We start from the raw sequence: 26,361 nt of genomic DNA on the forward strand, positions 1-26,361 counted from the left end.
TTTGACACTTGACTGACACATGACAGTTGTTTCCGCCGTTCAAAAACTGGTTTTGTATTTTGGTTTTGTACGTTCTGTGCCTTGATTTTGAACTCAAAAACTCTCCTTGACAAACATCGATTTATCGAAGCGATGTGTCATCTGTTTCGTACGTTTACGTCTTGTTTACAGTTTCTCAAATGGCCGGACACGCATCTGTGATAGAGGTATCTTTGGTAGGGGGCCCAAGAGGCCGTGTTGCGGGTGTCCATGGGCGGCGGTAAATGATTCCCATCAGGTGACCGCATGCTCGTTTGCCCCTCTGATATTAGAGAAATTACAACACAGCATACATGAGGGAACTGTTCATTTCCCGAGTTAAAAAATATCATACGTCTTACGTCTTATTTCCAGGGCCTCAAACTATCTCTATACCAAATTTCATCTAAATCTGTTCAGCGGTTTAACCCGTCACGCGTCCTAGAGACTACATTGTAGCCATTTTAAATGTACCTGGTAGTCTCTACGACATTTCCCGCACAAAAAAAGTTAGAGACTAATGTAGTCTCTAGGACGCGTGACGGGTTATGCATGAAGAGATAACAGACACACAGTTACTTTCGTATTTATAATACCTACTAGCTATTTTGCATATTTGTAATTTACTTTTAAGTATTCTTGCAGGCTTTCATGGATTATGCAACTGTAACATACTTTTGAAATGTACATGACTTTACGGTGAAATAAATAAATACATAGCTTTTGCCCGCGTCTTCGTCTGTAAAAAACATTTATCGCTATCCCAATCCCACGATAACTATACAATTTTTTTCGGGATAAAAACTCTACTATGTCCTTTCCAGGATGCCAAACTACCGGGTGTGCCATGGCCTGTAATATGCCCAGCAGTAGGACGTATTATAAGCATTAGGCATTACGTTAACTACATAGTATATTATTATATATTAATATAATAATAATAATAATAATATGTTTATTTCTTAGAATATGGTACAAAAGATGGTCGAATTACATTAAGTGCGTCATATCCTGCCTCATCGGCGTAGAAATGTTAGAAATACAATTTTATATTCGTTAAAATAAATTAAATTATCCAATTATTGGCGCAAAAATTAGCTAAGTTTAATTTACAATTACAATATTATACAATCTTATGGAATACATTAGTTTAATAATAATTCAGGAACTCCTTAATTGAATAGAAACACATGTCAAGCAACCAATTAAACAATTTCTTCTGAAATTTATTTACATCTAGTGATTTTATGTCATTTGGAACATTTTTACCATATATTTTTATTTTTTGTCTGGGAACATACAGTTTGTTTGGATATCTTCCATTTGTTTTTTTACGAACGGTAACATATAAAGGAAACCGATCAGGGTGCCCCCTGACAAACTTAGCTACTTCATATATGTATAAGCAGGGTAAGGGAAGAATTTTTAGCTTCTTGAATATTGGTCTGCAGTGAGCTAAATAGTGAGCGCCACATACAGCTCGAATGCATTTTTTTGGGTTATAAATGCTCTCTGCACGTCAACTGAGTTGCCCCAAATGATCAGCCCATAGCGTAACACAGACGACACATATCCATGATACGCAGATAGGGCGGCCTCTCTAGACGTTAGAATCCTAAGCCTTCGTAGAGCAAACACAAATCTGTCTAGTCTGCTTCATACGCTATCGATGTGTAATCTCCAGTTAAGATGCTTGTCTATAGTTATACCAAGAAAGGAAGCCGAGTCAACCGTATTTATTGAACTGAAATTAAGATTATTTTAAGATCAAGGTATGGAGAATTATAGTTCTGAAAATGTATTATTTTAGTTTTATCTGTGTTCAATTTAAGTTTATTATCCTCTAACCATTTAATAGTCTTAAGCATTTCACTATTTGCTTCGGTTTCTAGTTTAGTCCTATCCCTACTCTTAATGATTAAGGTGGTGTCATCGGCAAAAAGTATACAATTGTGACTTAGGGATGCCGGTAAATCATTAATGTACAGCAGAAATAGGAGGGGCCCTAGTACGCTACCTTGCGGTACACCACTGCTGACTGTTTTTGGAACAGATTTATGAATGCATTTCTTATTTTTTACAATATTTGTAATTTCAACACATTGTCTGCGTCTGCACAAATAATTTTTTAGCCAGGAATGAGCATTACCCTAATACCATACCTCTCAATTTTATCCAGTAGAGTTTTATGACAAACCAAGTCAAAAGCCTTACTCATGTCAAGAAAAATGGCTAACACTGATTGTTTGTCGTTGAGGCACTTACTAATATTCTCGACTAGGGTAAAGCATGCAAGAGATGTGGAACTATTCTTCCTAAAACCAAACTGATTCGGGTTTAAAATATTAGTCTTTTTTAGAAAATCCTCTAGTTTAGTATACATTGCCCTTTCGAACACTTTCGATAATACGGGTATTAAAGCTATGGGTCTATAGTTATTCATTAGATTTGGGTCGCCTTTTTTAAAAAGTGGTTTAACTATCGAAAGTTTTAGGCCTTCTGGAAAACACCCTTGTTCGAATGATAAGTTAATGACATGAGCAAGAGGGGCTGCTATATAATTGGCACACAATTTGATTATTTTAGTAGGTATTTCGTCATAACCTGTACTGTTAGTATTTTTCAAAGTTCGAATGATTTTAAAACTTCGTGTTCATTTATAGGAGTGAGAAAAATGCTCTGTGGCGACGAATCTATCCGTGCGTTATAATAGTTAGAGGATGTACTTTTTTGTGTTTGTTGGATGAAAAAGTCATTGAACAATTCACAAATTTCTGTAGGTTTAATATAAGTAATACCGTTTGATTCTATTTGATCTAGTTGGGTATCTTTAGTGCTAGTAGAATTAAGGTTATCTTTTATAATGTTCCATGTCGCTCTGCCTTATTGTTAGATTTGTTTATATATTTAATGTTATTAATATGTTGAGACTGTAACATACATTTTTTGAGTAGCCTTGAATACTTTTTATACACCATGTTATTATAGATTTTATTTGTGTGATCATTTAGGTATTTAAAGTAGAGCATCCTTTTTCTTTTACATGATTTTTTTAATCCCCTCGTGATCCATCTGTTTTTGATTGGTTTATTCTGTATTTTGACTTTTATAATTGGAAAACATAGTTTAAATAAGAGTACAAGTAAGTCATGAAACACCGTGAAAGATTTATTGCAGTCTGTTTGTTCATAAACTTCGCTAAAAGTTAGAGATGATATGTGCTTGATAAATTTATCGATATTTTCCTGGCTAAAATCACGTCTCTCTTCAATCCAGTATTTATTCTGTGTTATAGGCTGGGATGGTCAAACTGGACTACATTAAATAGTTTAGTGACTTTTAAAAATAATTGTTTTTTTTATTATTTTTATTTCACTTTAAAGTTTAAATCGAAGAAGCAAAATGTTTGATATTTTGTAGCGTGACAGGCGACATCAGTTGGGTTCTAAGATGGCGTACATCGAATTTACGATTAATTTTGATTTTAATTAGGGGGACCATGATGATCCAATTACCGGTGACGGTGGGGAGGGTGTTATAAGTTTGAGCGTATGTGTGTCTGTGTGTGTGTCTGGCTGCGGCACCTTAGCTCTTAAACGGGTGGACCGATTTGAATGCGGTTTTTTCATTTGAGAGCAGGTTTACTAGAGATGGTTCTTAGACATGTTTTATCAAAATCGGTTCAGCCATTTTTGAGATATTGAACTTTGAAGTCAGGGGTTTTCCAACTCTTTGTTGGTTAGGTTATTATCCCCGGCTCTGGGCCACACCCACACACTGTATCAGAGCCCGATTGCATAACAAAATTAAAAGCTAATGCATTAGCGATTTTGTATTTTAATTCACTAATACCTACTATTTACTTGCAATTTTGAATTTGTTATTCTATGCAATTGGGCCTATATTTAATTTGAATCTGTTCACCGGTGCGTGAAGTTGTAAAAGACAGCCAGACATACCTTCACATTTACAATATTAATAAGGACTACGGCTTCTAGGGAGTTAAGCGTACGAACGTGCTTGAGTATGGGGCGCTACGGCGAGGTCGTGTTTATGCATAAAAGCATAAACAATTATTTATTCTACGGCATAATGTCTACTATTTAGGAGGCGTTATCACCGAAGATGTGTGTTAGGGTCCTACGGGACGTTAAATAAAATCGTGGACTATAAACTAAGACTGGGGCTCTTCCACCACTACTCTGGTCCCTAGGACGAGTCATTCACTGTCATTCAGCTCTACCCTGCGACGGCGTCACAAGAGTCGCCGAGATAAAGACAAGGAGAGGCACCAGAGGACATTTAATATATCTGTCCCCTTTATACTTCAACCCGGGGAGCATGTTGTGAACCGGCTTAACTTGCGCACGGGACGAGGCGTGCGGGAGGACGACACGGCGGCGTCACGATCGTCGCTCCGATCGCCATACGATCTCCACCGCCGTTGGACGACCTCCTATTTTATTTCTTGTTACTTTCAAAATTAATAATATCGATTGTTATTAGACGGCTAAACCAGCCTTAATTTCGAACTTTGTATCTTGCCGTCCCGCTGACGCTTATATTATTTAATACGAGAGTGAAAGGGACGGAGCGACACGAACTTCGAATTTCGTAGTAGCCCCGCTGTCGCCAAGGTACTTTAAAAACACTTGTAATAAGCATGAAAAACATTGTAAGTTAGTTTCCAGTACTTTAAAGTTTCTACAAATACCTACAATGGACTCCAATGGAGTCCGTGCTTGAGTGGCCGCCAGCCAGAGCCGTAATAGGCTTCGACGGAAGGCATAGAACATTGTACGAATGAGTACCCTCGGTGCATCGCCTATTTTAGGTCATAATAACTGTTTCTTAGACTTAAACACGATTGTAGTAGGTATGGTTCAACCTTTTTTAGGAGTATCCCTTACAGGACCACTTTGTCCGATTGTAAAGAAACTTTATCTCAGGAACGCGGGACGTACCTACCTATCAAGCTGAAATTAAAAATGAAATACTTGTACTCAGGTCTGCTGTCCCTTGAACTGCCTCAAGGGACAGCAGACCTGAGTTACCTGAGTACAAGTATTCAAACTTCTAAAGCCGAGTTTAGACTTGCAAGAAAAGTCGTGCAAGTTGCATTACATTGCGGCGCTGGATCGACCACTACAAACTCGTTGGCTTTACGGCCTCGCAATGTAATGCAACTTGCACGATTTTTCTGTGAACACAATCTTAATATCAGTCATTGAAAAGGGTGTTTCCATACAAAATTACCTGTACTTATATCCAGTTGTCCTAGCATTTAGTGGTATGAAGTTGAAGGTAAAGTAGCTAATTAAGCACAACGCAGGGCTTCTCAAAATATCCGTCGCGACGCCCTGGGGAGTCCCAGGGGCGATACCTGTCGATCTCATTTTATTCTTATGCTTATGTTTTGATTTCGTTCTTATTTTTTAATAAAAATTATAAATGTCCAAATAGTGTTTTTGTGATAACACGTTACTAGGCTAGTACTGAAGTTGGTAGGTATATAAGCATTTTTGGAGGCTGGGTTGAGGGGCATCGTAAAACAATGACAAAGTCCCAAAGGCGTCACAGTACAAATAATTTTAGGAAGCCCGGCACAACCAATAATAAAAGGCTGAAAATAAAAGGAAAGAAAAAAATACAATTATTGACAACACAAGACACAAAAATATTTAAGTAGGTATAAATAGATAACACGAAGAATAGTATGTGTTTGCGGGTCGTCTACCTAAGTCAGTAATCATCTAAAATGGCCCTGAATATTCATAGATGCCTACAAATTTGTACAGAACTCTCGGTGTGCGAGCTCGACTCAAACTTGGCCGATTTTTTTCTTGGGCTACAAAGAAAAGGAAAGTATCGATTAAGTTCTTGTATTTACTCGTATCGTTTTATCCCTAACCGCACTTGGGCAGGACTAGCGAATAGGATAGTGGTGGACCCTAAATGCGGTACCCAGAAAGAACTTTCACCAAACCAAAGCAATATCAACAAACCATCTTAAACTACGAAAAAATTACGAAGACAAAAACAACACATGAATAAGCATCAATACATTTGTAAAATCTCGAGTTCTTTCATAGCCCATGAATACAAAAGGCAAATAAACCCGTAATATTTTGTGTAAATATCCACTTTTAAAATCCATTGCGCATGTCAGCCCGCCGGTTGACCCGTTTGAATTTGCGACATTTTATTTCCACAAGAAATCATACAGGCCGCGTCGCTCCCGCTCAACTGTCAAACGGAGCGTTCGCGCCAAAACGATTTTTTTTTAATTCAAAAGTAGAAAATGACCATGGTTTAGATAGGTTGGGCTTCATAAAACCGAGTACCTGATTAATTTAGTGATTGTACAAAGTTTTCAATTATGATTAATGAATTAAGTTGATTGATGTTGGTGAAATGGCTGCTGAGAAACTGCTTTGGCTGACGACGGTGTGGCTGCGAGTGTGGCTGTGTGCCACGGACTTATGTTATGCACAGTAAGTAAAAAAAGACACAGAAAAAATTGGATCATCAGTCGATTGAATGAGGCTATCGCGAATGAATTCGCCGCTAGAGGCGCTAGTGTAGCGTGAGGTCTCCGAAATGTCAAATCTCATAGTTTTTGGGTGAGCTATGCGGGTTTATTTAGAATTAGAATAATTTTGTGAATATTTTGCAATATCTGTAATTAATTATGGCAAATATGCGTTCCGGGGCAATGAATGCCTGTGTTTTTGAGACAGTTTTGTCTTTCGGAAACCTTTGTCCTCCCTTTTTTCCGAACAAAACGGAGACTATACAACACTGTGGCATGCTCGATATTTTTATGGTACGGTTTAAGGTGTATTAAATATGATTTTAATCTAAAACTTTGTTTCCACGCCCGTAATAACAGACTTTCAAAACCACACTTAAAAACCTCACGCAACAGTGCGCCATCTAGTGAGACAAAAAACGATAGCCCTCATTAAATATATAACTGTATTTGTTTGAAAGAACGTTAGGTTAGACAATGTCTGGGTTGCGGGTTCTAATCCAGCCTAACGGTTAAGTACTTAATAAATTTAAAAAAACGGCCAAGAGTGTGTAGGACACGCCCGAAATAGGGTTCCGTTACGAAAAAGCTATAACGAAAAAATTAAGTAATATTTTTCTAAGGACTTCGTATTTTGTACGGAATATTCCCTGTTTAGGTATATATTATACCTTAGGCTGCTATTTACTCTTAAACTACTAATAATTATCAAGCAAACTTAGCCGTTATAGTTTTCCTTTTAAGATTGATATAGGGTAGACCGGGGACAACTGAAACGATTTTACCTTAACCGCCTGTAACTTTTTATTTTCATGGTTAGAAAGATGTAGACCTAAATTATTTCAAGTTTAGTTATCTGGTCCCTAAATAAGGTGAACTTGAAAGGTCTAGCATCCATAGTTATTTGTCCATAACGTAATAAAGATAATGGGGCAGAGTGGTTCAATTGACCACACATGGCTGACAATTGAAACACTATGTGGGGTCAATTGAAACACCCTAATATTTTCGGCACAATTAAAGTAATTTTATCTGTTATAATCTTTTTCATCGCTACCATAGTATACAATGAGCTCATCAAAATTCCACATGCATAACATAAATATTTTACAATTTATGACCTTCTGAACATCTCGATTTAAAAAACGCGCATAAAAAAATGTATAGGACTTTTAGCTGTCTTTGTTGCTGTTACCTTATAAATTTAACTTAATCGAAGTAGTTATGATTCAAGAGTAAACAAAACAATACAGAATTAAAGTGGAAAAAGCATATTCATTTTTCATACAAAAGTGCTTGTTTCAATTATAACAATGTTTCAATCATAACCACTCCGATATTTTATTTATAAAAATATTTAAGTTCATATGCCAAGATGAAATAAAAATGTTCTTAAACTTTTTCTGATATAAATATATGAATTCCATAAAAATTTAATGAAAATTAAAAATTAGGTCTGTTAGAAATGTTCTTAATATATAAGTAAATGTGTCTACTCCAATAATTATTCGTGATACTTGTATATTCTTTATAAACGAAAAATTGTTAATGAACGGTTTCTAAAGAAAATAAAAGTCTATCACGAATAATTATTGCATCAGACACAATATATATTAAGAACAGTTCAATCAGAATACATTTTTAATTTTAATTCAATTTTTACAGCATAATCGAGAAAAACTAACAAAAATGCACCGTTGCCAGCTCAGCAGGTATAAACGCTCTTACAATAACCAACCTTATCTGTTAACAATTGTAGGTACCTACTTATAGTCAGTCTCGTGAAAATACTGAAGTATGTGTAGTTTATACCTAACGCCTTTATGCGAATTTGAAAAAGGAATATTTTTAATTGCACATCAAATAAATAATTGCCTATCAATTTATTCTCATCATTTATATACCTTTGTACATCAATTAAATTATTTCAATACAAATAAACTAAATGTTTAGCAAAACTAGTACTGCAGATAATTCGAAAATATACATCAACACAAACTATACAAAAATACTACAATCACATCAAAAATACTGACTGCACAGCAAAAATACTGACTCCACAGCAAATTAACTAGAGCGTGCGTAGATGATACTCATTCTCATAGCAAAATAACTTTTACTGTAAATTTGGCACCAGAAAATTAGGTACGACGACGAACGGAGCGAGAAGGATCGTCATTGGTGTATCTAGGGTTATTATTCAGGGGAGGCCTGGCCTAGATTTTTGTGTGAAGATATCAGTATTATATAATTTTGAATCGGTAGCCCAACAACCTGGGTGGGTAATAGACCATACTGGGGTGGGCACGGCCCACCCGCCCCCCTCTATACGCCTATGAGGAGCGTTAGGTACAATTGTGACCAGAACCTTATTTATTTGGCCCCTAATAGTGCTGGTTATGTAAAAAGTATACCTATACATGCTGAAAATAAATTGATAGGTAATTATATATTTGATGTGCAAAAATAGAAGCTATATAAAAAAAAGAGTTACAGTTTTGTATTTTTTTTATTAGGTTATATTTTGAGTGGAGTATTTTGCTGTGTTATCCGTAATTTTGATTCGATTTTTTTTTTGAATAAAAAAAGTCTTATGTGCGTTTAAATACTATCCTTTGAAATATATATTAAAAAGTATTATTATTTAGCGGTTTTAATTTGACACTACTAAATAAAATATTTTTAACTAGGTCAAAAATAGCAGCAATGTTTGTGAACAGCATGTATGTGCATCGAACACAGAACCTCCTTATATTTGAAGTGGGTTACTTTTGGGGACGATTAAAACGCGTGGATGATAAAAACGTTTCAATCGTCCACAAGCAAGTTGTTTCTACCGTCCCCACATCACATTTTTTAATTCAAGGTCAAATATTACTCATCAAAGACACTCTAAAGCTGATCCATAACAATCAAAACACGCGTTTATTCCTTACTATTACCCTCCAATAATTTAATCAGTCAAAATACAAGAGTAAACAAAGTTATAAGAAAACATAGTAGATCACAAATTCATGTTTTTGACTGCGAAAAATTTCGATGGCTCCTCGACAAGTCCACGCCGCTCGGTCGCTCGAGCGCTATTGGTCGAGGATTCAGCCGTGGCCGACCGCGTGTTCTGAGTGTTGCGTCATACCCGTAGGTATCATAGTTTTCGAGAAATTTGACTTGTTTCAATCATAACGTGTTTCTATTGTCCCGGTCTACCCTACTTACTACCATCATGAATTTTTTCAAATTTTTCCACCTACCGGTTTAGATTTTAGAGGGACGGGGGGCGCTCGATTTTAATGAAAATTTGCACTTTAAAATTGAATATTTTGCAAACAAATCACTAAATCGAAAAATCGTTTTAACAACCCCTAATGGTTAAAATACCTATCTAACGATACCATAGACTACAAGGTGAGATGAGAAAAAAAAATCATCCACACTTACCCTCTATGGAAGGTAATCTAAAAAAAATTTTTTTTTTAATTTTATTGTGCTGTTTTGTCGGCATAGTTTTTTATATTTACTATATATATTCTGAATCGAAAAATCGTCTTAGCAAACCCCTAATGGTTTTAAAATACCTATCCAACGATACCCCACATTATAGGGTCGGATGAGAAAAAAAAATCACCCCCATTTTACGTCTACGGGAGGTACCCTAAAAACATTTTTTTTAATTTTTAATTGTACCATTTTGTCGGCATAGTTTACCTATGTATCCGTGCAAAATTACAGCTTTCTAGCATTGATAGTCCCTGGGCAAAGCCGCGAACGTACAGACAGACAGACAGATAGTCAGACATGGTGAAACTATAAAGGTTCCGTTTTTGCCACTTTGGCTCCGGAACCCTAAAAACATCTCTATCTCTAGGTAATGAAGCAGGAGCAAAAAAATGCTTACCAAGTGTAACTCGAACCATTCCTCATCAATGTCCGGGATGATGAAAGTGATAATGATGAATATTTGGAGGCTTTGAATTTTTAATCAGATTAAAACCATGGCTCCTGACCTCCTGAGCCATGATCTGTCATTCTGAATGAATTTGAATTATTTTATGAATTTCATCTTGTAGTATTCGGTATTATATTTAAACAATGTACTAATGTATGCGCAGATGTGTGTGCCCCCTTCTACGTATAACTCACAAATATTTTTTATCTGTTAAAACAGTGCTGTCTATAGATTTTGTTTTTAAATTGAAAACCCTTGAGAGAAAAAATATTTTCCCATCGGGCCACATTAAATAAAATCTATGCAAAAATATATTTTATAAAGTTCGACCAAATGCAAGTCGGACTCGCGCACTGGGTTAAGTCACCGGCTGGCGAAAATTAATCATACATTTGTATGAATAATTTCATGTCACAATAGAAAAAACTAACAGTAATTACTACCTGCGTTATAGTGTGCAACTTTTTGGCCATCGTAAGTGCAAATTTAAAAAAACAGGCGTAGCGTTTGTTTCACAGTATTTTTAGGAAAAAGCAGAACTTATTCGCGACCTTAGTCTGCCAAATTTCATGATTTTATGCCTAGGAAAGTGGTCTGTAGGTTCACATTTCTATTGCTCTAAATTATGGTTCCGACTGAAATCCTTTAGAGAAACGTACATACCTACAACTTACTGCAATAAAGCTGTATCAATATAGACATTGTTCAACCATTGCTGTACAGAACAGTATTTGACCTCTCTCGAAGCGTTTCCGTTCTGTGAAACAATATGGCGGTATATTAAATATTTAAAGGGGGCCAGATCTCTGCTCAAAATAACAGCGTTATCCGATGCCCAATTGTTTTAAACAAATACTCCCAAATTAGCCAAGTTAATATTCTAAAGCGTTTGCTGTTTGGTTTTTGTAGAAAGAGACAATCGGCTATTTCTAAAAGATTTAGATGTCATTCAGATCAAACGTGGCCAAAGTTAGTAGGTACTTGCATTCATTTTTTGTTTGATGTTTGTCATATTTATGTCAATTTGTGTGGAAGTGTAGGAGGGTGGGTTTCTGCATGAAAAGATATATTCGTACAAACGTTACTGTCTTGCCCGAATTTCAATTGCATCAATTGCAGACATTCCTTGTTACACGATTCTCAGAATTTTATGCTACATAGGTAAATACAGTACAGGTTTTTTTTATATTTTTTTTTATTCGACTGGATGGCAAACGAGCAAGTGGGTCTCCTGATGGTAAGAGATCACCACCGCCCATAGACAACTGCAACACCAGGGTATTGCAGATGCGTTGCCAACCTAGAGGCCTAAGAAATTAATTTGAAAGTAATTGTTAACGTGAGTGTGCTCCTTAAATGCCGGACAATATAGTGCATTAACTCATTTATCGAATAGATCAGACTGGTCATTCTCATTTTATTGTTCACCTGTCTAATTACCGTACCGCTTTTTTTCATGCAAAACTAACACGGCACTGAGACTGAGTGCACGTCTAGAAAAAGGATGGCTCCCATTTACATTTATCTGTGCACTCAAGTCTAATTACCCTGTCACTAGTGTGAGAAAAAAACGGTACGGTAATTAGACAGATGCACAGTGAAATGAGAATAGCCATACATAATACAGGTAATCTCTGAGCATGGCTTTAAATCCAAGGTATTCCACTCGCAAAACTAAGCTACTTATGTTCTGCAACTTTTTAAAAATATTATCGCTGTTAATTTCATTCTTTTCATACAGATTAAATGTAATTTAAAAAATTTGCGATACTATACAAAATTGACAGCACATTGATAAATAAATGTCTATTTCAGAAATGTCAAATAAATGACAAAAAATATTTAAAGGCGGGGTTCCAAGAGAGCGGTAGTACCGCCATGTCCGAACCCTGATTCAATGATTTAACTTTGAGGATCAATAAATTATTTAAATTCAAGTTATTTGAAAATGTTACCAAACAAAAGTAGCTTAGTTCTGCGAGTAGAATCGAACCTTGAATTTAAAGCCCCATATGGTCAGAGACACACTGTAGAAATTAATCATGAAGTTGATGCAAGTATTATAACAGCATATGTGACTAATTTCAACAAATGAGTTAATGCATTTACATGATATTGTCCAGCATTAATTTTGTGCTAGAAACACTCATTTTGGATCACGTTCAAAATTACACCTTGTATTTAAAAGAAAGGTCATTTCTGGTGGATCTCGAAGCTAACCCTTATTCCAGGTCAACCCTGCTGACCTTCCAAGACCTGCTGCCTGACGACCCTCGCCTGTACGACAAGATGCGCCCCCCTAAGAAGAACGACCAGCCCACCATAGTCTTCTTCCACGTCACAGTCATGGGTCTGGACTCCATTGACGAGAACTCTATGGTAAGAAAAAAGAAAGAAAAATCATCGAGAGATTAAGGATTCTGCTGGGCACAGGCCTCCTCTCAGAAAGAGAGGACTTGGGGCGTAGTTCCCACGCGGGCCCAGTGCCACCTTACAGTAATAAGACTAAAACTAGCACTAAAACTAAGTTACTTGGTGACACGACAGGATACCAAAAAGGGCCAACTTCTTCTAAATTGCTATTGCCAAATTGTTTAAGCGTGGGCGCTAGCGATCGCATTCTCCATCTCTTTCTACTGTCATACTACGTCACGTGACGGAAAGAAGAACCGAAAACCATTTTGATTCCGAGTGTTACAAAACAAAAGTAGCTCAGTTACCTAATAAAATCGAACCTTGCAATTAGAGTCCCGTGGTCATAGACATCCTGTTGTACTGTACACGTGTGATTGTGACAAATATTTGTTTGTAGACGTATGCCGCGGACATATTCTTCGCCCAGACCTGGAAGGACTTCCGTTTGAGGTTGCCGGAAAATATGACGTCCGAATACAGGTGAGTTACGAGTAGTTGATAGCAGAACCGGTCAGGTTAAGATGGCCAAAACTTAACCCGGTATAGTGTGTTTGTCGCGCAATTTAACTTTGCACATATAAACCATCCTCCTGTTCCATCTATACCTACCGCTATATCCTCCCTGATACGTGGAATATTTTTCCTTTCTTCCCCACCGTTAGGGACAGATGAAAAGGAAAACTGTCATATAACAGTACTCGTATTGTCGCTCAATCGTACCATCAGCCAAATATGTGGTCTACCACCCTAAAGCTGATAATCGTTTGCATGTCATAAAACAATAATGCCAATAGACGTGTCTGTCAACTTGAAGGTTCGACTTTAGTGAGATATTCATTTGATAGGAACTTGTTTAAAAATTGGTAGACCACTTATTTGGCTGATGGTACATTGCACACAAATCGCACTTGTGTGATAAATTGATAATGCTAGATAAAAGTGATGAACCTTTACCCCGCTAGACTCCTGGAAGTGGATTGGCTGAAGCACATGTGGCGGCCGGACTCCTTCTTCAAGAACGCCAAGTCCGTCACCTTCCAGACGATGACCATCCCCAACCACTACGTGTGGCTATATAAGGACAAGACCATATTGTACATGGTAACGTAACAACTTGTCGATCTGCATTAAATTTCTGTTGAAATTAATTAAGTAATTGTTCCAAGAATTTTTATACGAGAATGGTTTAATAATAATTTAATTTATAATGTCACTTTCAATACATAATTTTATTTTATTTTAATTGTTTATAAGTATGATAGTTATGTAATCTTTAATAATAATTTTAAGTTAAATTAATTTGATTCATATTCATAATGACAACTTTAATCGTATTTTTTTGTGACATATTAATATTTCTACGACAGAACTGGCAGAATATGCCTTTGAAATTTATTATAATAACTACCTGTACCTACCATATTTCAAGAAATAAACGATTTCTGTTTCTATTTCCATTTTTAAGAATTATCATCCGTGGGAACGGAGAGCAGATGTGTTGTGGGGAATATGTTTTTCATGAACCAATAGAATTGCTTCATTTAAACTATCCTCGCGCAGCACCTCTCTGGTGGAAACCTGAGCAGAGTGAGCGGAGTAAGTGAAGCGTTTCTATTGGTTCATGAACATATTCCTCGCATCACATCCTCGCACATCTCTTAGAAACCCAGCCTTATGGTTTTATTTCTGACAGGTGAAGCTCACGCTGAGGCTGTCCTGTGCTATGAACTTCCTCATATATCCTCACGACACCCAGGAGTGCAAGCTGCAAATGGAAAGCCGTAAGTGTTTCTTTTTAATTAATGTTTCCATCATCGAACTAAAACAAATACTTTGTTCACCCGCGACCTTATGATAGCATCGTTTATGCAAGAAATGTGTTTACCTACCTACATGTGCATTTCCTCCACCTCCATATATCACTCCGTAAGAACACACACAAATCACACAAACCCAAATCACCACTACTACCCTACACTGACGCGTTTCGAATTCGATCAGAGCTCATTTCTAACATCTGAAGACCTATCCAACGATAACCCACACTATAGGGTTGGATGAAAAAACCCATTTTACGTCTATTAAAATTACAGCTTTCTAGCATTGATAGTCCCTGAGCAATGCCGCGGACGGACGGACAGACAGACAGACAGACATGGCGAAACTATAAGGGTTCCGTTTTTGCCAATTTGGCTCCGGAACCCTAAAAATGTTGTTTCGTTCTAATTTACAAGCAGCACTACAGATCAAAACGCAACTTTGCGACACAATGGGAGCAGCTATTTTGATGTTTATAATTAGTTTTCGTTCATATTCAATGTAAAAAAATAAAATCATATTAATTTAAATTTTTGTATGAGAAATGGAAATTCGTTATTGTTTTCTTCAGTTACATTTTATTTTAACCAAACCTACTATAAGCATCATAATGGCTGCTCCCATTGACCGCTTGACTTATATTCTTACGTTAGTACATTTATATCAATGGCTGCTCCCTATACTTGCAAAGTTGCGTTTTGATTTGCTGCTTGTAAATTAGAACGAAACTACGTTTGTATGGGGACGTGAGCGTACTGGGGACTCTTAATTGGCAAACTTTTTCGAAAATCAAAATTTTCTTTCTTTCAAAGTACCTACATTTAAAGGCCTGAAATCATTAATTCTCGTTTCACCAGCGTGAAGAACTATGTCAAACCCCGCGATAATTAGACCCTTAGCGACCTCACAATGGCCGCGTAACGAGGCTCGAGGGCTCTCCTGCGCATCCTTTGAGACAGATCGTCTGACGCGCCTTAATTTGAGGGGTGAGGGGAGGGTGGTTTTAGTAGGTAGGTAAGTTTAATTTACTTTCTATATTTATATTTGTGATAGGTATGCTTTGTAAAAGAGGTTTGACCTAACTATACAGGAGATCAATCCAAAATGGGTCAGTGTGGAGAAATCAGAAACTATGAGAGATAGCAAAATGCAAAGGAACCATGGAGTCGACTTTAGATTTATTAAAAACTAAGTATGCAATTTTCCAGGAGAAAAACTATCCTATGTCCTTCCCTGGGACTCTATCTGTATACCGAATTTCGAATTTCGAATTTGTGATAACGTAACAAACAAACAAACAAACAGACTTACAAATTTTCCCATTTATCTTATCGCTGTAAACAGAAGGATAAACCAAAAGCAAAAACCCGCTTATAGCTTATAGGAACTTATATTTTGACATGCTAAGGTGCTTTACAAAACCCTCGGTGCGCGTGTCCGACTCGCACTTGCCCGATTTCTAATCAACTACCTACCACTACTTTTCCAACCGCTTGCCCAATCCTAAAGCCGAAATCCGAAGCACGCAATTACCTTTACCCTCACCAAGGAATCAAAGCATCTATTTTTAGCCGCTATCTAATATTGGCAATCTATACATTGCGACGATCCAAGCGTCAACAGACCCTCAAGCGCTCGGGCTTCAGCTGATCGGCGATAAAAGTTGCTGACTTCACAGACCCGGAGTGCTTCCGAGGGCTCGAGACACTTGCCCCACATTCCAAGGGGCTCTCAGCCATCATTTTCTGGACTGTATCGGCGACTCGACTCGAGTGTTGTGGGATTCAGGGGGACGTGTGAAGGACCGGCAATTTTAGATTTGAGTTATTTTTATTTGTTTTTTTTTCTAATGATGGTGTCGTTGTGACGTAATGCCAAAACTGGCCAAGTGCGAATTGGACTCGCGCACGAAGGGTTCCGTACCATTATCTATACAACATTAGACATTAGCAAAAAAAAAACGAAAAAAAGGAACAAGTTTGTTGTATGGGAGCCTACCTTAAATATTTATTTTATTTTAATTAGATTATTTATTTTTAAAGTGATTGATTATAAAACTAAATATTCTGTGAATATTTCAATCGTCTACCTGTTGCAGTTTTTAATATCAAGCAAAAACGGCAAAAATTATTACGTTTTTGTATGGAAGCCCCCTTACATATTATTCGACCGGATGGCCAAGTGGTTAGAGAACCTGACTACGAATCTTGAGGTCCCGGGTTCGATTCCCGGCCGGGGCAGATATTTGTGTGAATAACACAAATATTTGTTCTCGGGTCTTGGATGTTTAATATGTATTTAAGTATGTATTTATCTATATAAGTATGTTTATCCGTTGCCTAGTATCCATAGTACAAGCTTTGCTTAGTTTGGGACTAGGTCAATTGGTGTCAAGTGTCCCATGGTATTTATTTTTTTATTTTATTTTATATTTATTTTACTATATTATTAGTATTTGTTGTTATAGCGGCCACATAATCTGTGAAAATTTCAAGTGTCTAACTATTACGGCTCAAGAGATAGAGCCCTGTGACAGACGGACGGACAGACAGACAAACAGACAGACAGACAGCGTAGTCTTAGTAATGGGTTTCGTTGGCACCCTTTGGGTACGGAACCTTGATAACCCAAACATAAGTGTATAATTGGTTCCGTGAACTCAAACGTGAACGTTTACCCGTATGGTGTCGGGTTAGAATTACACCTCTCCATCTCTTCCGTGGATGTCGTAAGAGGCGACAAAGGATAGTTATAAGGTTAAGGTATACCGTAGGCGACAGGCTAGCAACCTGTCACTATTGTACCGTTTTTGTCAAACTTTAAACCTAAAATTGCTAAAAGTGGCTCCGAAGCGGTAACGTTTGCTCTGCCTACCCCATTTAGGAATACAGGCGTGATGTTTGTGTGTGTGTGAACTCAAACGAAGAGTGATCAATATTTTCCAACCGTTCTCAGTTGCAAAATGTAATGCATTAAACACTCAAATCATTTCCAAAGTACGTCCTAAAGGTCAGAGCAGGTCAAGTTACAGGCTTTGTCTTTTTCAGGTTGCGTGGATAAACCCTTGTTGAGTTCCCTTTGTTCGTCTGTCTGTTTACGTTGCGGATGCTTTTACTACACAATGGTTATTTCAGGATACGAAAGGAGAACATATTTTTTTAACATTAACGGCCTAGTGGGTAAAAGTACGCTGGTTTTAACCGATTCGCAAAAATTATATTTTTAATTGCGTTCCGCGGGTATGCGGAAAATAACAGGATTTTACTGTTTTCCCGCGGAAATCCCAAAGATAACATCGTGGATATTATTAACGCTGCGTAGGAAACACCCGCCGAGTTTCATGTCAGTAATTGTAGCGGTTGGAATTTTAAAAACCGGCTAAGAGCATGTCGGACACACCCAAAATAGGGTTCCGTAGCCATTACGAAAAAATTAAGTAATATTTTTCTAAGGATTTCGTATTTTATACGGAATCTCCCAAGTTTAGGTATATTTTATACTTTAGGCTGCTATTTACTCATAACTATACTAATAATTCTCAAGCAAACTTAGCCGCTATAGTTTTCCTTGAAAGTTTGATATACTTACTACCATCCTGATTTTTTTCAAATTTTTCCACCGACCGCTTTAGATTTCAGAGAGGGGAGGACGCTCGATTTTAATGTAAATTTGCACTTTAAAGTTGAATTTTTCGCAAACAAATCACTGAATTGAAAAATCGTCTTAGTAAACCCCTAATGGTTTTAAAACCCTATCCAACGATACCCCACACTAAGGGGTTTGGATGAGAAAAAAAAAATCACCTCCACTTTACGTGTATGGGAGGTACTTACCCTAAAAAATAAATTAAAAAAAAAAAATGTACCATTTTGTCGGCATACTTTACCTATATATCCGTCCAAAACTACAGCTTTCTAGCATGGATAGTCTCTGAGCAAAGCCGCGGACGGACTGACAGACAGACATGGCGAAACTATAAGGGTTCCGTTTTTGCCATTTTGGATCCGGAACCCTAAAAAGGGGTATGATTTTATTGTTCACCTAATAAATGCATTTTCGGCGACCTAATAAATAATATTTGTTCCTAAAATAGTAGATCTGTCAACTAAATTGAATCACCAAATAATATTAAAACGGTTAAATAAATATCATTTAAAAATTACTCGGAAATAATATTGATCATCAAATATGGCTTCCTAAAATTAATTATAATCACTGGAAAATAGTATTGATCATCAAATAATTAAACTGCATTTTTTTTAATGGTTTTTTTTATATAAATACTTTTGTGTGTTTACCCCTCCCGTATTACTGATTGTGTAAAACGTGCCGCGAGACGGGCGCGGGTCGACCGGCAGCATGTGATATCTTCTTTTTTTTTCAACCTATCTTAGCGTGCATTACAAATTTTGTTCATTCACTACAGATGATTATTTGACATGAATAACATTTTCATTATGTCGTAGAAAAAAAAATGCTGACTGAAGATTTCATATTTTTTATTATTTACTTCCACTTTAGGGACCGCTCTAATTTTTTCACCAGTGATACACTCGCAAATGAGCTATAACATGTATTTTTTTCAAAATTATAGCTGTGGGAGAACATGGAGATAATTTTTGTTTTACTATCCATAATATGTCGCTTTTATCATTTATTTGAAAGATATTCCGCCGTGAAACTTTTGATATTTTTTTTTTTAATTAAGACCTAACGAAATGTAAGTGGCCAGTATTTAGTATGCCGCGTGCACGTTTCTCTAAAGAGATTTCAATCATTAAGGGGGTTGCTCTTCCATACAAACCTACGGACACCCCGCATAGCTTCCACGGACATGTTTTCTTAGAGGATTTTTTGAGCATAGTAAATTATGGATATGCTCTTCAAGCAAAATCCAAAAAAAAGTAACTTTATTGCATCAAAAGTGCAGCGTGATGCAGTAAATTTTGATGCATTTTACCATTGTATGAGTACAACTGACAGTGTTCGCAGCGAGCATGTAGTGACATCTTATATGGGTGCGTGAGTCAATGTCACAAAATCAAACTATTGTAAATAGGTATCGACTATTTCGTGTGGTCACGTGACCATCACCTTTGGCTCAGATAATACGACAACTAAATGAAGAAAGCATTAGATCACTGAGAGATCAAGTTCAAGTTTCTGAGTCTAGTATCTACTTTTTTTTTTTTTAAATCTGTTATTTTCGTAAGTTGAAACGCCTAAACTATTATTTCTGATTAATGCAAGGACGCAAACTGTAAGTAAGACGAAAAATAGGTAAGTTACTTTTAAAATTGTCATTTAAAATAATAATTATTTAAGTAACAGACCCAGTCCTCGGCAAAAATTATAACATTGCATACTTTACATACATTATAATGCGGTGCTTCGATCTAGGACAAGTGGTTTAAATTCAACTTACAAATTCTGAACAGATATTAGTTATTTACTCTTACGTAGACAGTAGCGCCACTAATTTATATAAAGCATATTTATTCTCACAATAAAAGGTGCTAGGTGTAATCACTAAACTAATTAGTTAAAAAATAAGGTCTACATTCAACATACATTGCATGTGTATGTATGAATATCAAGTTTTACAGTGAGGCTCAAATAAATTCCTACATATCACGGCATTTTTACGGCCGCTAAATCTAGGCTCGGTGAATAAAAAGGTTTTCACAATCGAAGTAGTTTTCGTACCTTTTTTATTATTATAACTGGCTAGATAAGTAAAATTTAAACGTCATTATAATACATTTTTGTCACAACGTCAAGTCAATGAGATTGATATTCAAAAGCAATTATGTTTGAATAATTATGGTTTGAACACAAATCAAGAAGTCAAAAAGTTGGCGGACGAGAGGAAATTAGCAAGAGTGCAACTCTTAAACTATTTATGTATGTACGATTCGATGATGAAAAGAATACCTATGTAATTGGATACACGGGTATGTTTATTTTATCATTTTTGTCAGAAACATTAATATTTGTTACAAGAACACCAGAGGCAGGGCTGTAAGAATTTAATTCCTACTGGGTGGCCAAAGTATGGCTTATCGTGTGTACCAAACTTGTGGTCTGCAGCAACCTACTACGAAAACATGCCAAATTTCCCTAACTCTTAGTTGCGTCGTGAACATTTTCACTCCATAGAAGTAAGTCGCTTCCCACCGTCTGTCTGCATATGTACGAGTATGTACTGTATGTACTCTATTATGAAGTGATTCAAGATTTTTTATTTTATTTATAAGTGTGAGAAACGGCAGGGGTTATGGTTTTGGAGCGTATGTATGGTCATTTCTTTCGCACGCTATGCAACAAGGCCTTGATGCATCTTAGCAAACAACAAGACAAGAGCAGAGACAAGAAAATAAGTCTTTGTTAGGAGTGACACAGGTTGTTAATTTTATGCGTATGTTAGTCTGTCTGTGTATCTTTCCGTCGGCCCATCCGTCCGTCCGTCTGTCGATCCGTCCATCTGTCTGTCCGTCTTTCTGTCTGTCTGTGTTTCGAAGTGAACACTACATCATTATTGTCCAGTGATGACATATGGATCCGAGACGTGGTGCTTTACTTTAGGCCTTATAAATAGGCTCAGAGTTGCTCAGCGAGCTATGGAGAGAGCTATGCTTGGGGTTTCTCTACGGGACCGAATCAGAAATGAGGAGATACGTAGAAGAACAAGGGTCACCGACATAGCCAAGCGAATCAGCTCGTTGAAGTGGCAATGGGCGGGCTATATAGCACGGAGAGCGGATGGCCGTTGGGGCCGAAAAGTTCTCGAGTGGAGGCCGCGGATCGGCAAGCGCAGCGTAGGACGTCCACCAACAAGATGGACGGATGACCTGGTTAAAGCCGCAGGTTCGCGGTGGATGCAGGCTGCTGCCAGTTGAAGCAACTGGAGGTCTGTGGGTGAGGCCTATGTCCAACAGTGGACGTCCTACGGCTGAGATGATGATGATGATGATGGTGAATAAAGTTGTACCAACTGTACTTTAGTCGAAAATTTTACTATGACCTTTAAAATTTATAAGTATTTTATTGATAATTAGAAGCAGAGTCTTGAGAAATAGCTCATGTTAGGAGATAAAGAGATCAGAAGAGGTATCGTTAGATTTGTCTCTGTTAGGAGTGACACAGGTTGTTAATTTTATGCGTATGTGAGTCTGTCTGTGTACCTTTCCGTCGGCTCATCCGTCCGTCCGTCTGTTGATCTGTCCATCTGTCTGTCCGTCTGTCTGTCTGTCTGTGTTTCGAAGTGAACATTACATCATTGTCCTATTTTTTTAATTATTGTTTACCAACGCACACACCAAACCTTTTATCCTAAAAAGCTGAAATTTAAGATAAGGAAAAAATGGGATTTATTATGTAGGTACCTACATAAAATTCTACTGGTTCGTAACTATTATTTAGTTTTTAGGGTTCCGTACCTAAAAAGTGCCAACGGAACCCTATTTCTGAGACTCCGCTGTCTGTCTGTCTGTCTGTCCGTCCGTCTGTCACAGGGCTCTATCTCTTGAGTCGTAATAGTTAGACACTTGAAATTTTTACAGATTATGTATTACTGTGGCCGCTATAACAACAAATACTCAAACCAGAATAAAACAAATATTTAAGTTTTTTTTTTGCTAATGTCTAATGTTGTATAGATAATGGTACGGAACACTTCGTGCGCGAATCCGACTCGCACTTGGCCAGTTTATTTTTAATACCCAGGGTATTCAATGTTATATATTTAATTTTACAACTCTATCTCCATATCACTAATCTCTGTAAATTTTACATGCAGGCAGAAAGGAATAGCAAAAATCTAAATTCAATATCAGGATATTTTGAAAAAGATAAGTATTGTTCACAAACCGATCTTAATGACGATGATGATGATGATGATGGTCGTATGTCATCGCTGCCGAATTCTAACTTTATTCAATGAAAGACATGGAGAAACTTTGTCACAAAGACATAGTTCAGATAATTTGATATTACGCTGTCCGTCCGTCTATTTCTATAGGATTACTTAAAACTGAAGCAAACTGAAGTGGCAGTGGGCCGGCCATATCAGCCGAAGAACCGATAACTGCTAAGGTAAACGAGTAAAAGCCTAGCGTGGCGAGGGACGCCCTCAGACTAGGTGGAGCGATGATCTTCACTGGGTAGCTGACAGTAACTGGATGAGAGTGGCCGAGGGTCGTGCTCAGTGGCGTGCAATTGGAGACGCCTATGTCCAGTAGTGGGCTAAGATAGGCCGATGATGATGATGATGATGACTTAAAATAAGACAATAATCCCACTCATATTATAAATGCGAAAGTTTGTTAGTCTGTTTGTTTATTTCTTTATTACCTTTTCACGTCTAATTCGTTGAACCGATTAGGATGAAATTTGGGATACAGATAGTTTGAGTCCCGTAGAAAAACATAGGGTAGTTTTTTTTTAATCGCAATATTCCCGCGGAATAGCTATAAACGAATTCTACGCTGACAGAGTTGCGTGCAACAGTATGTAGGTACATTAGGGGATTTACCTACTGATAGTCTGATTTACGTCCTTATGCTGTAACTAAAAAGCATCGGTCACTTTATTCGTACACCTAGGTATCTTATAGTCTGTCTGCTAATACTATTTCTGTATTTATTAATACACAATTCCTTTCAGATTCAATGCTAACTAACTGCATATAACTTTGCCTGGAATCATTATATTGCTGAAGTAGCCTAGGTGCTGTCATGCAATATTCAAGGTGAAGAAAAGAAGAAACGTTGAATGTTGATATGCAAGAAATTAAGGAATATCTGACTGATTAACTATGTTTGATTTATTTATTAACGCTGTGTTATAAAGTTTGTTCTAAATAAATATGATGTACACAACGAAATAAAGTCTTCGTAGGCATCTTTCTTTTAGCGTTCCGTGGGTGGAAATTTTAGTGGAGCTTCTAAAAACAAGAATACCAACAGGTATGTAGTTTTTATTTTTTGACCATCAGTGGTGTAGCGGTATAGCAAGCGGTACGGATTACCGAGGACCTGGGTTCGATTCCCAGTGATGGTCTTATTTTTCTGTTTTTTCTGTGCATCTATATTTCAGTTTGTATTTTCAATTTAGGTTTTACGGGATGACCGTAAAAGTAAAAATTTGGAATTGAAATAAAAAATACAAAAAGATTCCAAAAAACCAATCTTAAGTTTTTATTTGTCGAATGAAACTACAGTAATATCAGATGATGAGATAATAGGGGTACATATATATAAAGTACTATAAAACCGTACAACTTTGACCTTTGAGATAACTTTGCCCAAGTTGTCATTTTTTAAAATATCTGAAATAAAACAAAATTGACTGATTTGTGACCACTTTGTGACATGCACATTTCTAAATCATTTTTGTATATTTTTTTCCCTGTTGTCACGAATAAATCTTTTCTTTTCCCTTTATATCGGAATATTTCTTTATTCCTGACGGGAGTTGCTTCTCCTTTTTAGGGTTCCGTACCCAAAGGGTGCCAACGGGACCCTATTGCTGAGATTCTGCTGTCTGTCTGTGTGTTTGTCTGTCTGTCTTCTACTGGTTCGTAACTATTATTTAGTTTTTATAGTTAGGCCAACGGGACCCTATTGCTGAGACTCTGCTGTCTGTCTGTCTGTCCATCCGTCTGTCACAGGGCTTTATCTCTTGAGCTGTAATAGCTACCCGTGTGATGGGTTAGAATTAGACCTCTCCATTTCTTCCGTGGATGTCGTAAGAGGCGACTGAGGACCGTAGGCCACAGGCTAGCAACCTGTCACTATTGTACCGTTTTTGTCAAACTTAAAACCTAAAATTGCTAAAAGTGGCTCCGAAGCTGTAACGTTTCGTGTGCTTTGCCTACCCCATTTAGGCATACATGTTTGTGTGTACTAGACACTTGAAATGTTGACAGATTATGTAGGTATTACTGTGGCCTCCATAACAACAAATACTAATAATAAAGTAAGTAAAATTAAAAAATAAATGGAGTTGTCATACAAGAAACGTGTTTTTTCCCAGCGTTTTTTGGTTACTAGGCGTTGCTAAAACTTATTAGTGAACTGTTTTAAAAACACGATTAAATATTCACAGAACAAAAACAACCAAAATATCTAAATATCTTACGATATTAATGTTTATTTGTTAGGCCTTTACCATATGTAATTTGACTTTTTATGAAAGTGTAGTAGGGATGATTTCTGCATGACACACACACATGTGTCGCACAAACACAGTTGTCTTGCACTTGTGTTTGCGGAGTGGCAAAGGAAATCGTTGAAGTTATTAATATGATTCAATCAAATAAGTTTACACTTTATGACCTAGTCTCTATCACTTCGTGTTTGAACTTTTGTACAAAATTGATGATGATGAAAAATTATGATGATGATGATGACAATTGATGGTAATGGTAATGATGATAGTGATGATGGTGATGATGATGAATATGACGATGGTTGATAGTGTTGCGGTGTTGATGAATATGGAGGTTTATGATGATGGTGATGCTGATGATAATAATAATGATGATGATGATGAATATGATGATGGTCGATAGTGATGCGATGGTGATGATTATGGAGGTATATGATGATGGTGATGCTGATGATGATAATGATGATAGTGATGATGACGACATGGACCAATTTAAAAATACTAGTTAACTACGCCCAACACTGCCTCTGGCTGACCGGTGACTGTCCAGTAAGTAAGTATAAAATTCCATTACATATCAAGTGTACCTACTTAATTTGTAATGGGATTTCATACTTACTTACTGGACAGTACGAGGCTACTTCCTGGACACTACTAGCCTATTCTCCAGGATGCGTTACTTTCTAAAACGTTTTTGATGATGATTAGATGATTGTTAGCCATTGTGATGATCATGGTAATGATGATGATGATGATTAGATTAATGTTGGTTGACGGTGATGATGATGATGATGACGATTGATGATGGTTGACGGTGATGATGATAATGATGACGATTGATGATGGTTGACAGTGGTGATGATGATGATGATGATTGTTAGTCATGGCGATGATGATGGTCGTTGCTAGTAATAATGAAAATGATGGTTGGTATTGATGGTGATGATGATGGTGATGATGATGATGATGATGATGATAATAATGACATGGACCCATTTCAAAATACTAGTTAACTACACCCAAGACTGCCGCTCGGCCCGCGCGCTGTTTGTGCCGGTTCCAAATTCTAAAAGGAACATGTTACTGTCCAGGAAGTAATTTAATGGTAATGATGGTGATTTGGATGTGATGATGATGATGGTGAGGATGGTGATGATTGAAGGTGACGGTGTCAGTGATGATGATGATGATGATAATTAATGGTAATGATGACAGTAATGATGATGGTGATGATGTCGATGACGACGATGTAGATGATGTAAATTATGTAGATGATGATATAGATGACGTATATGATGTAAATGATGATATATAGATGATGATGACGATGATGATGTAAATGAGGTAGATAATTAAGGTGGTAATAATTATATTGATGATGGTGATGTAAATTATGTAGATGATGAAAGTGATGTAAACGATGTTGATGATGAAGATGGTTCATTGTGATCATTATAACGTT

General features: G+C 36.9%; 1 protein-coding gene across 1 annotated transcript in view; it reads left to right on the forward strand.

Annotated features, from left to right (window-relative positions):
- Window positions 1–6,265: 6,265 nt before the first annotated feature.
- Window positions 6,266–26,361, forward strand: part of LOC141438787 (glycine receptor subunit alpha-2-like) — a gene marked incomplete in the record, with an annotated part of 101,697 nt that continues 81,601 nt past the window's right edge. Inside the window, 5 exon segments of the mRNA XM_074102755.1 lie at window positions 6,266–6,512; window positions 12,728–12,875; window positions 13,309–13,391; window positions 13,874–14,012; window positions 14,605–14,692. Of these exon segments, the coding sequence (XP_073958856.1) occupies window positions 6,433–6,512; window positions 12,728–12,875; window positions 13,309–13,391; window positions 13,874–14,012; window positions 14,605–14,692 (538 nt within the window).

Source organism: Choristoneura fumiferana, chromosome 19 (assembly GCF_025370935.1).
Source record: "Choristoneura fumiferana chromosome 19, NRCan_CFum_1, whole genome shotgun sequence".
In the NCBI taxonomy this organism is placed as follows: Eukaryota; Metazoa; Arthropoda; class Insecta; order Lepidoptera; family Tortricidae; genus Choristoneura; species Choristoneura fumiferana.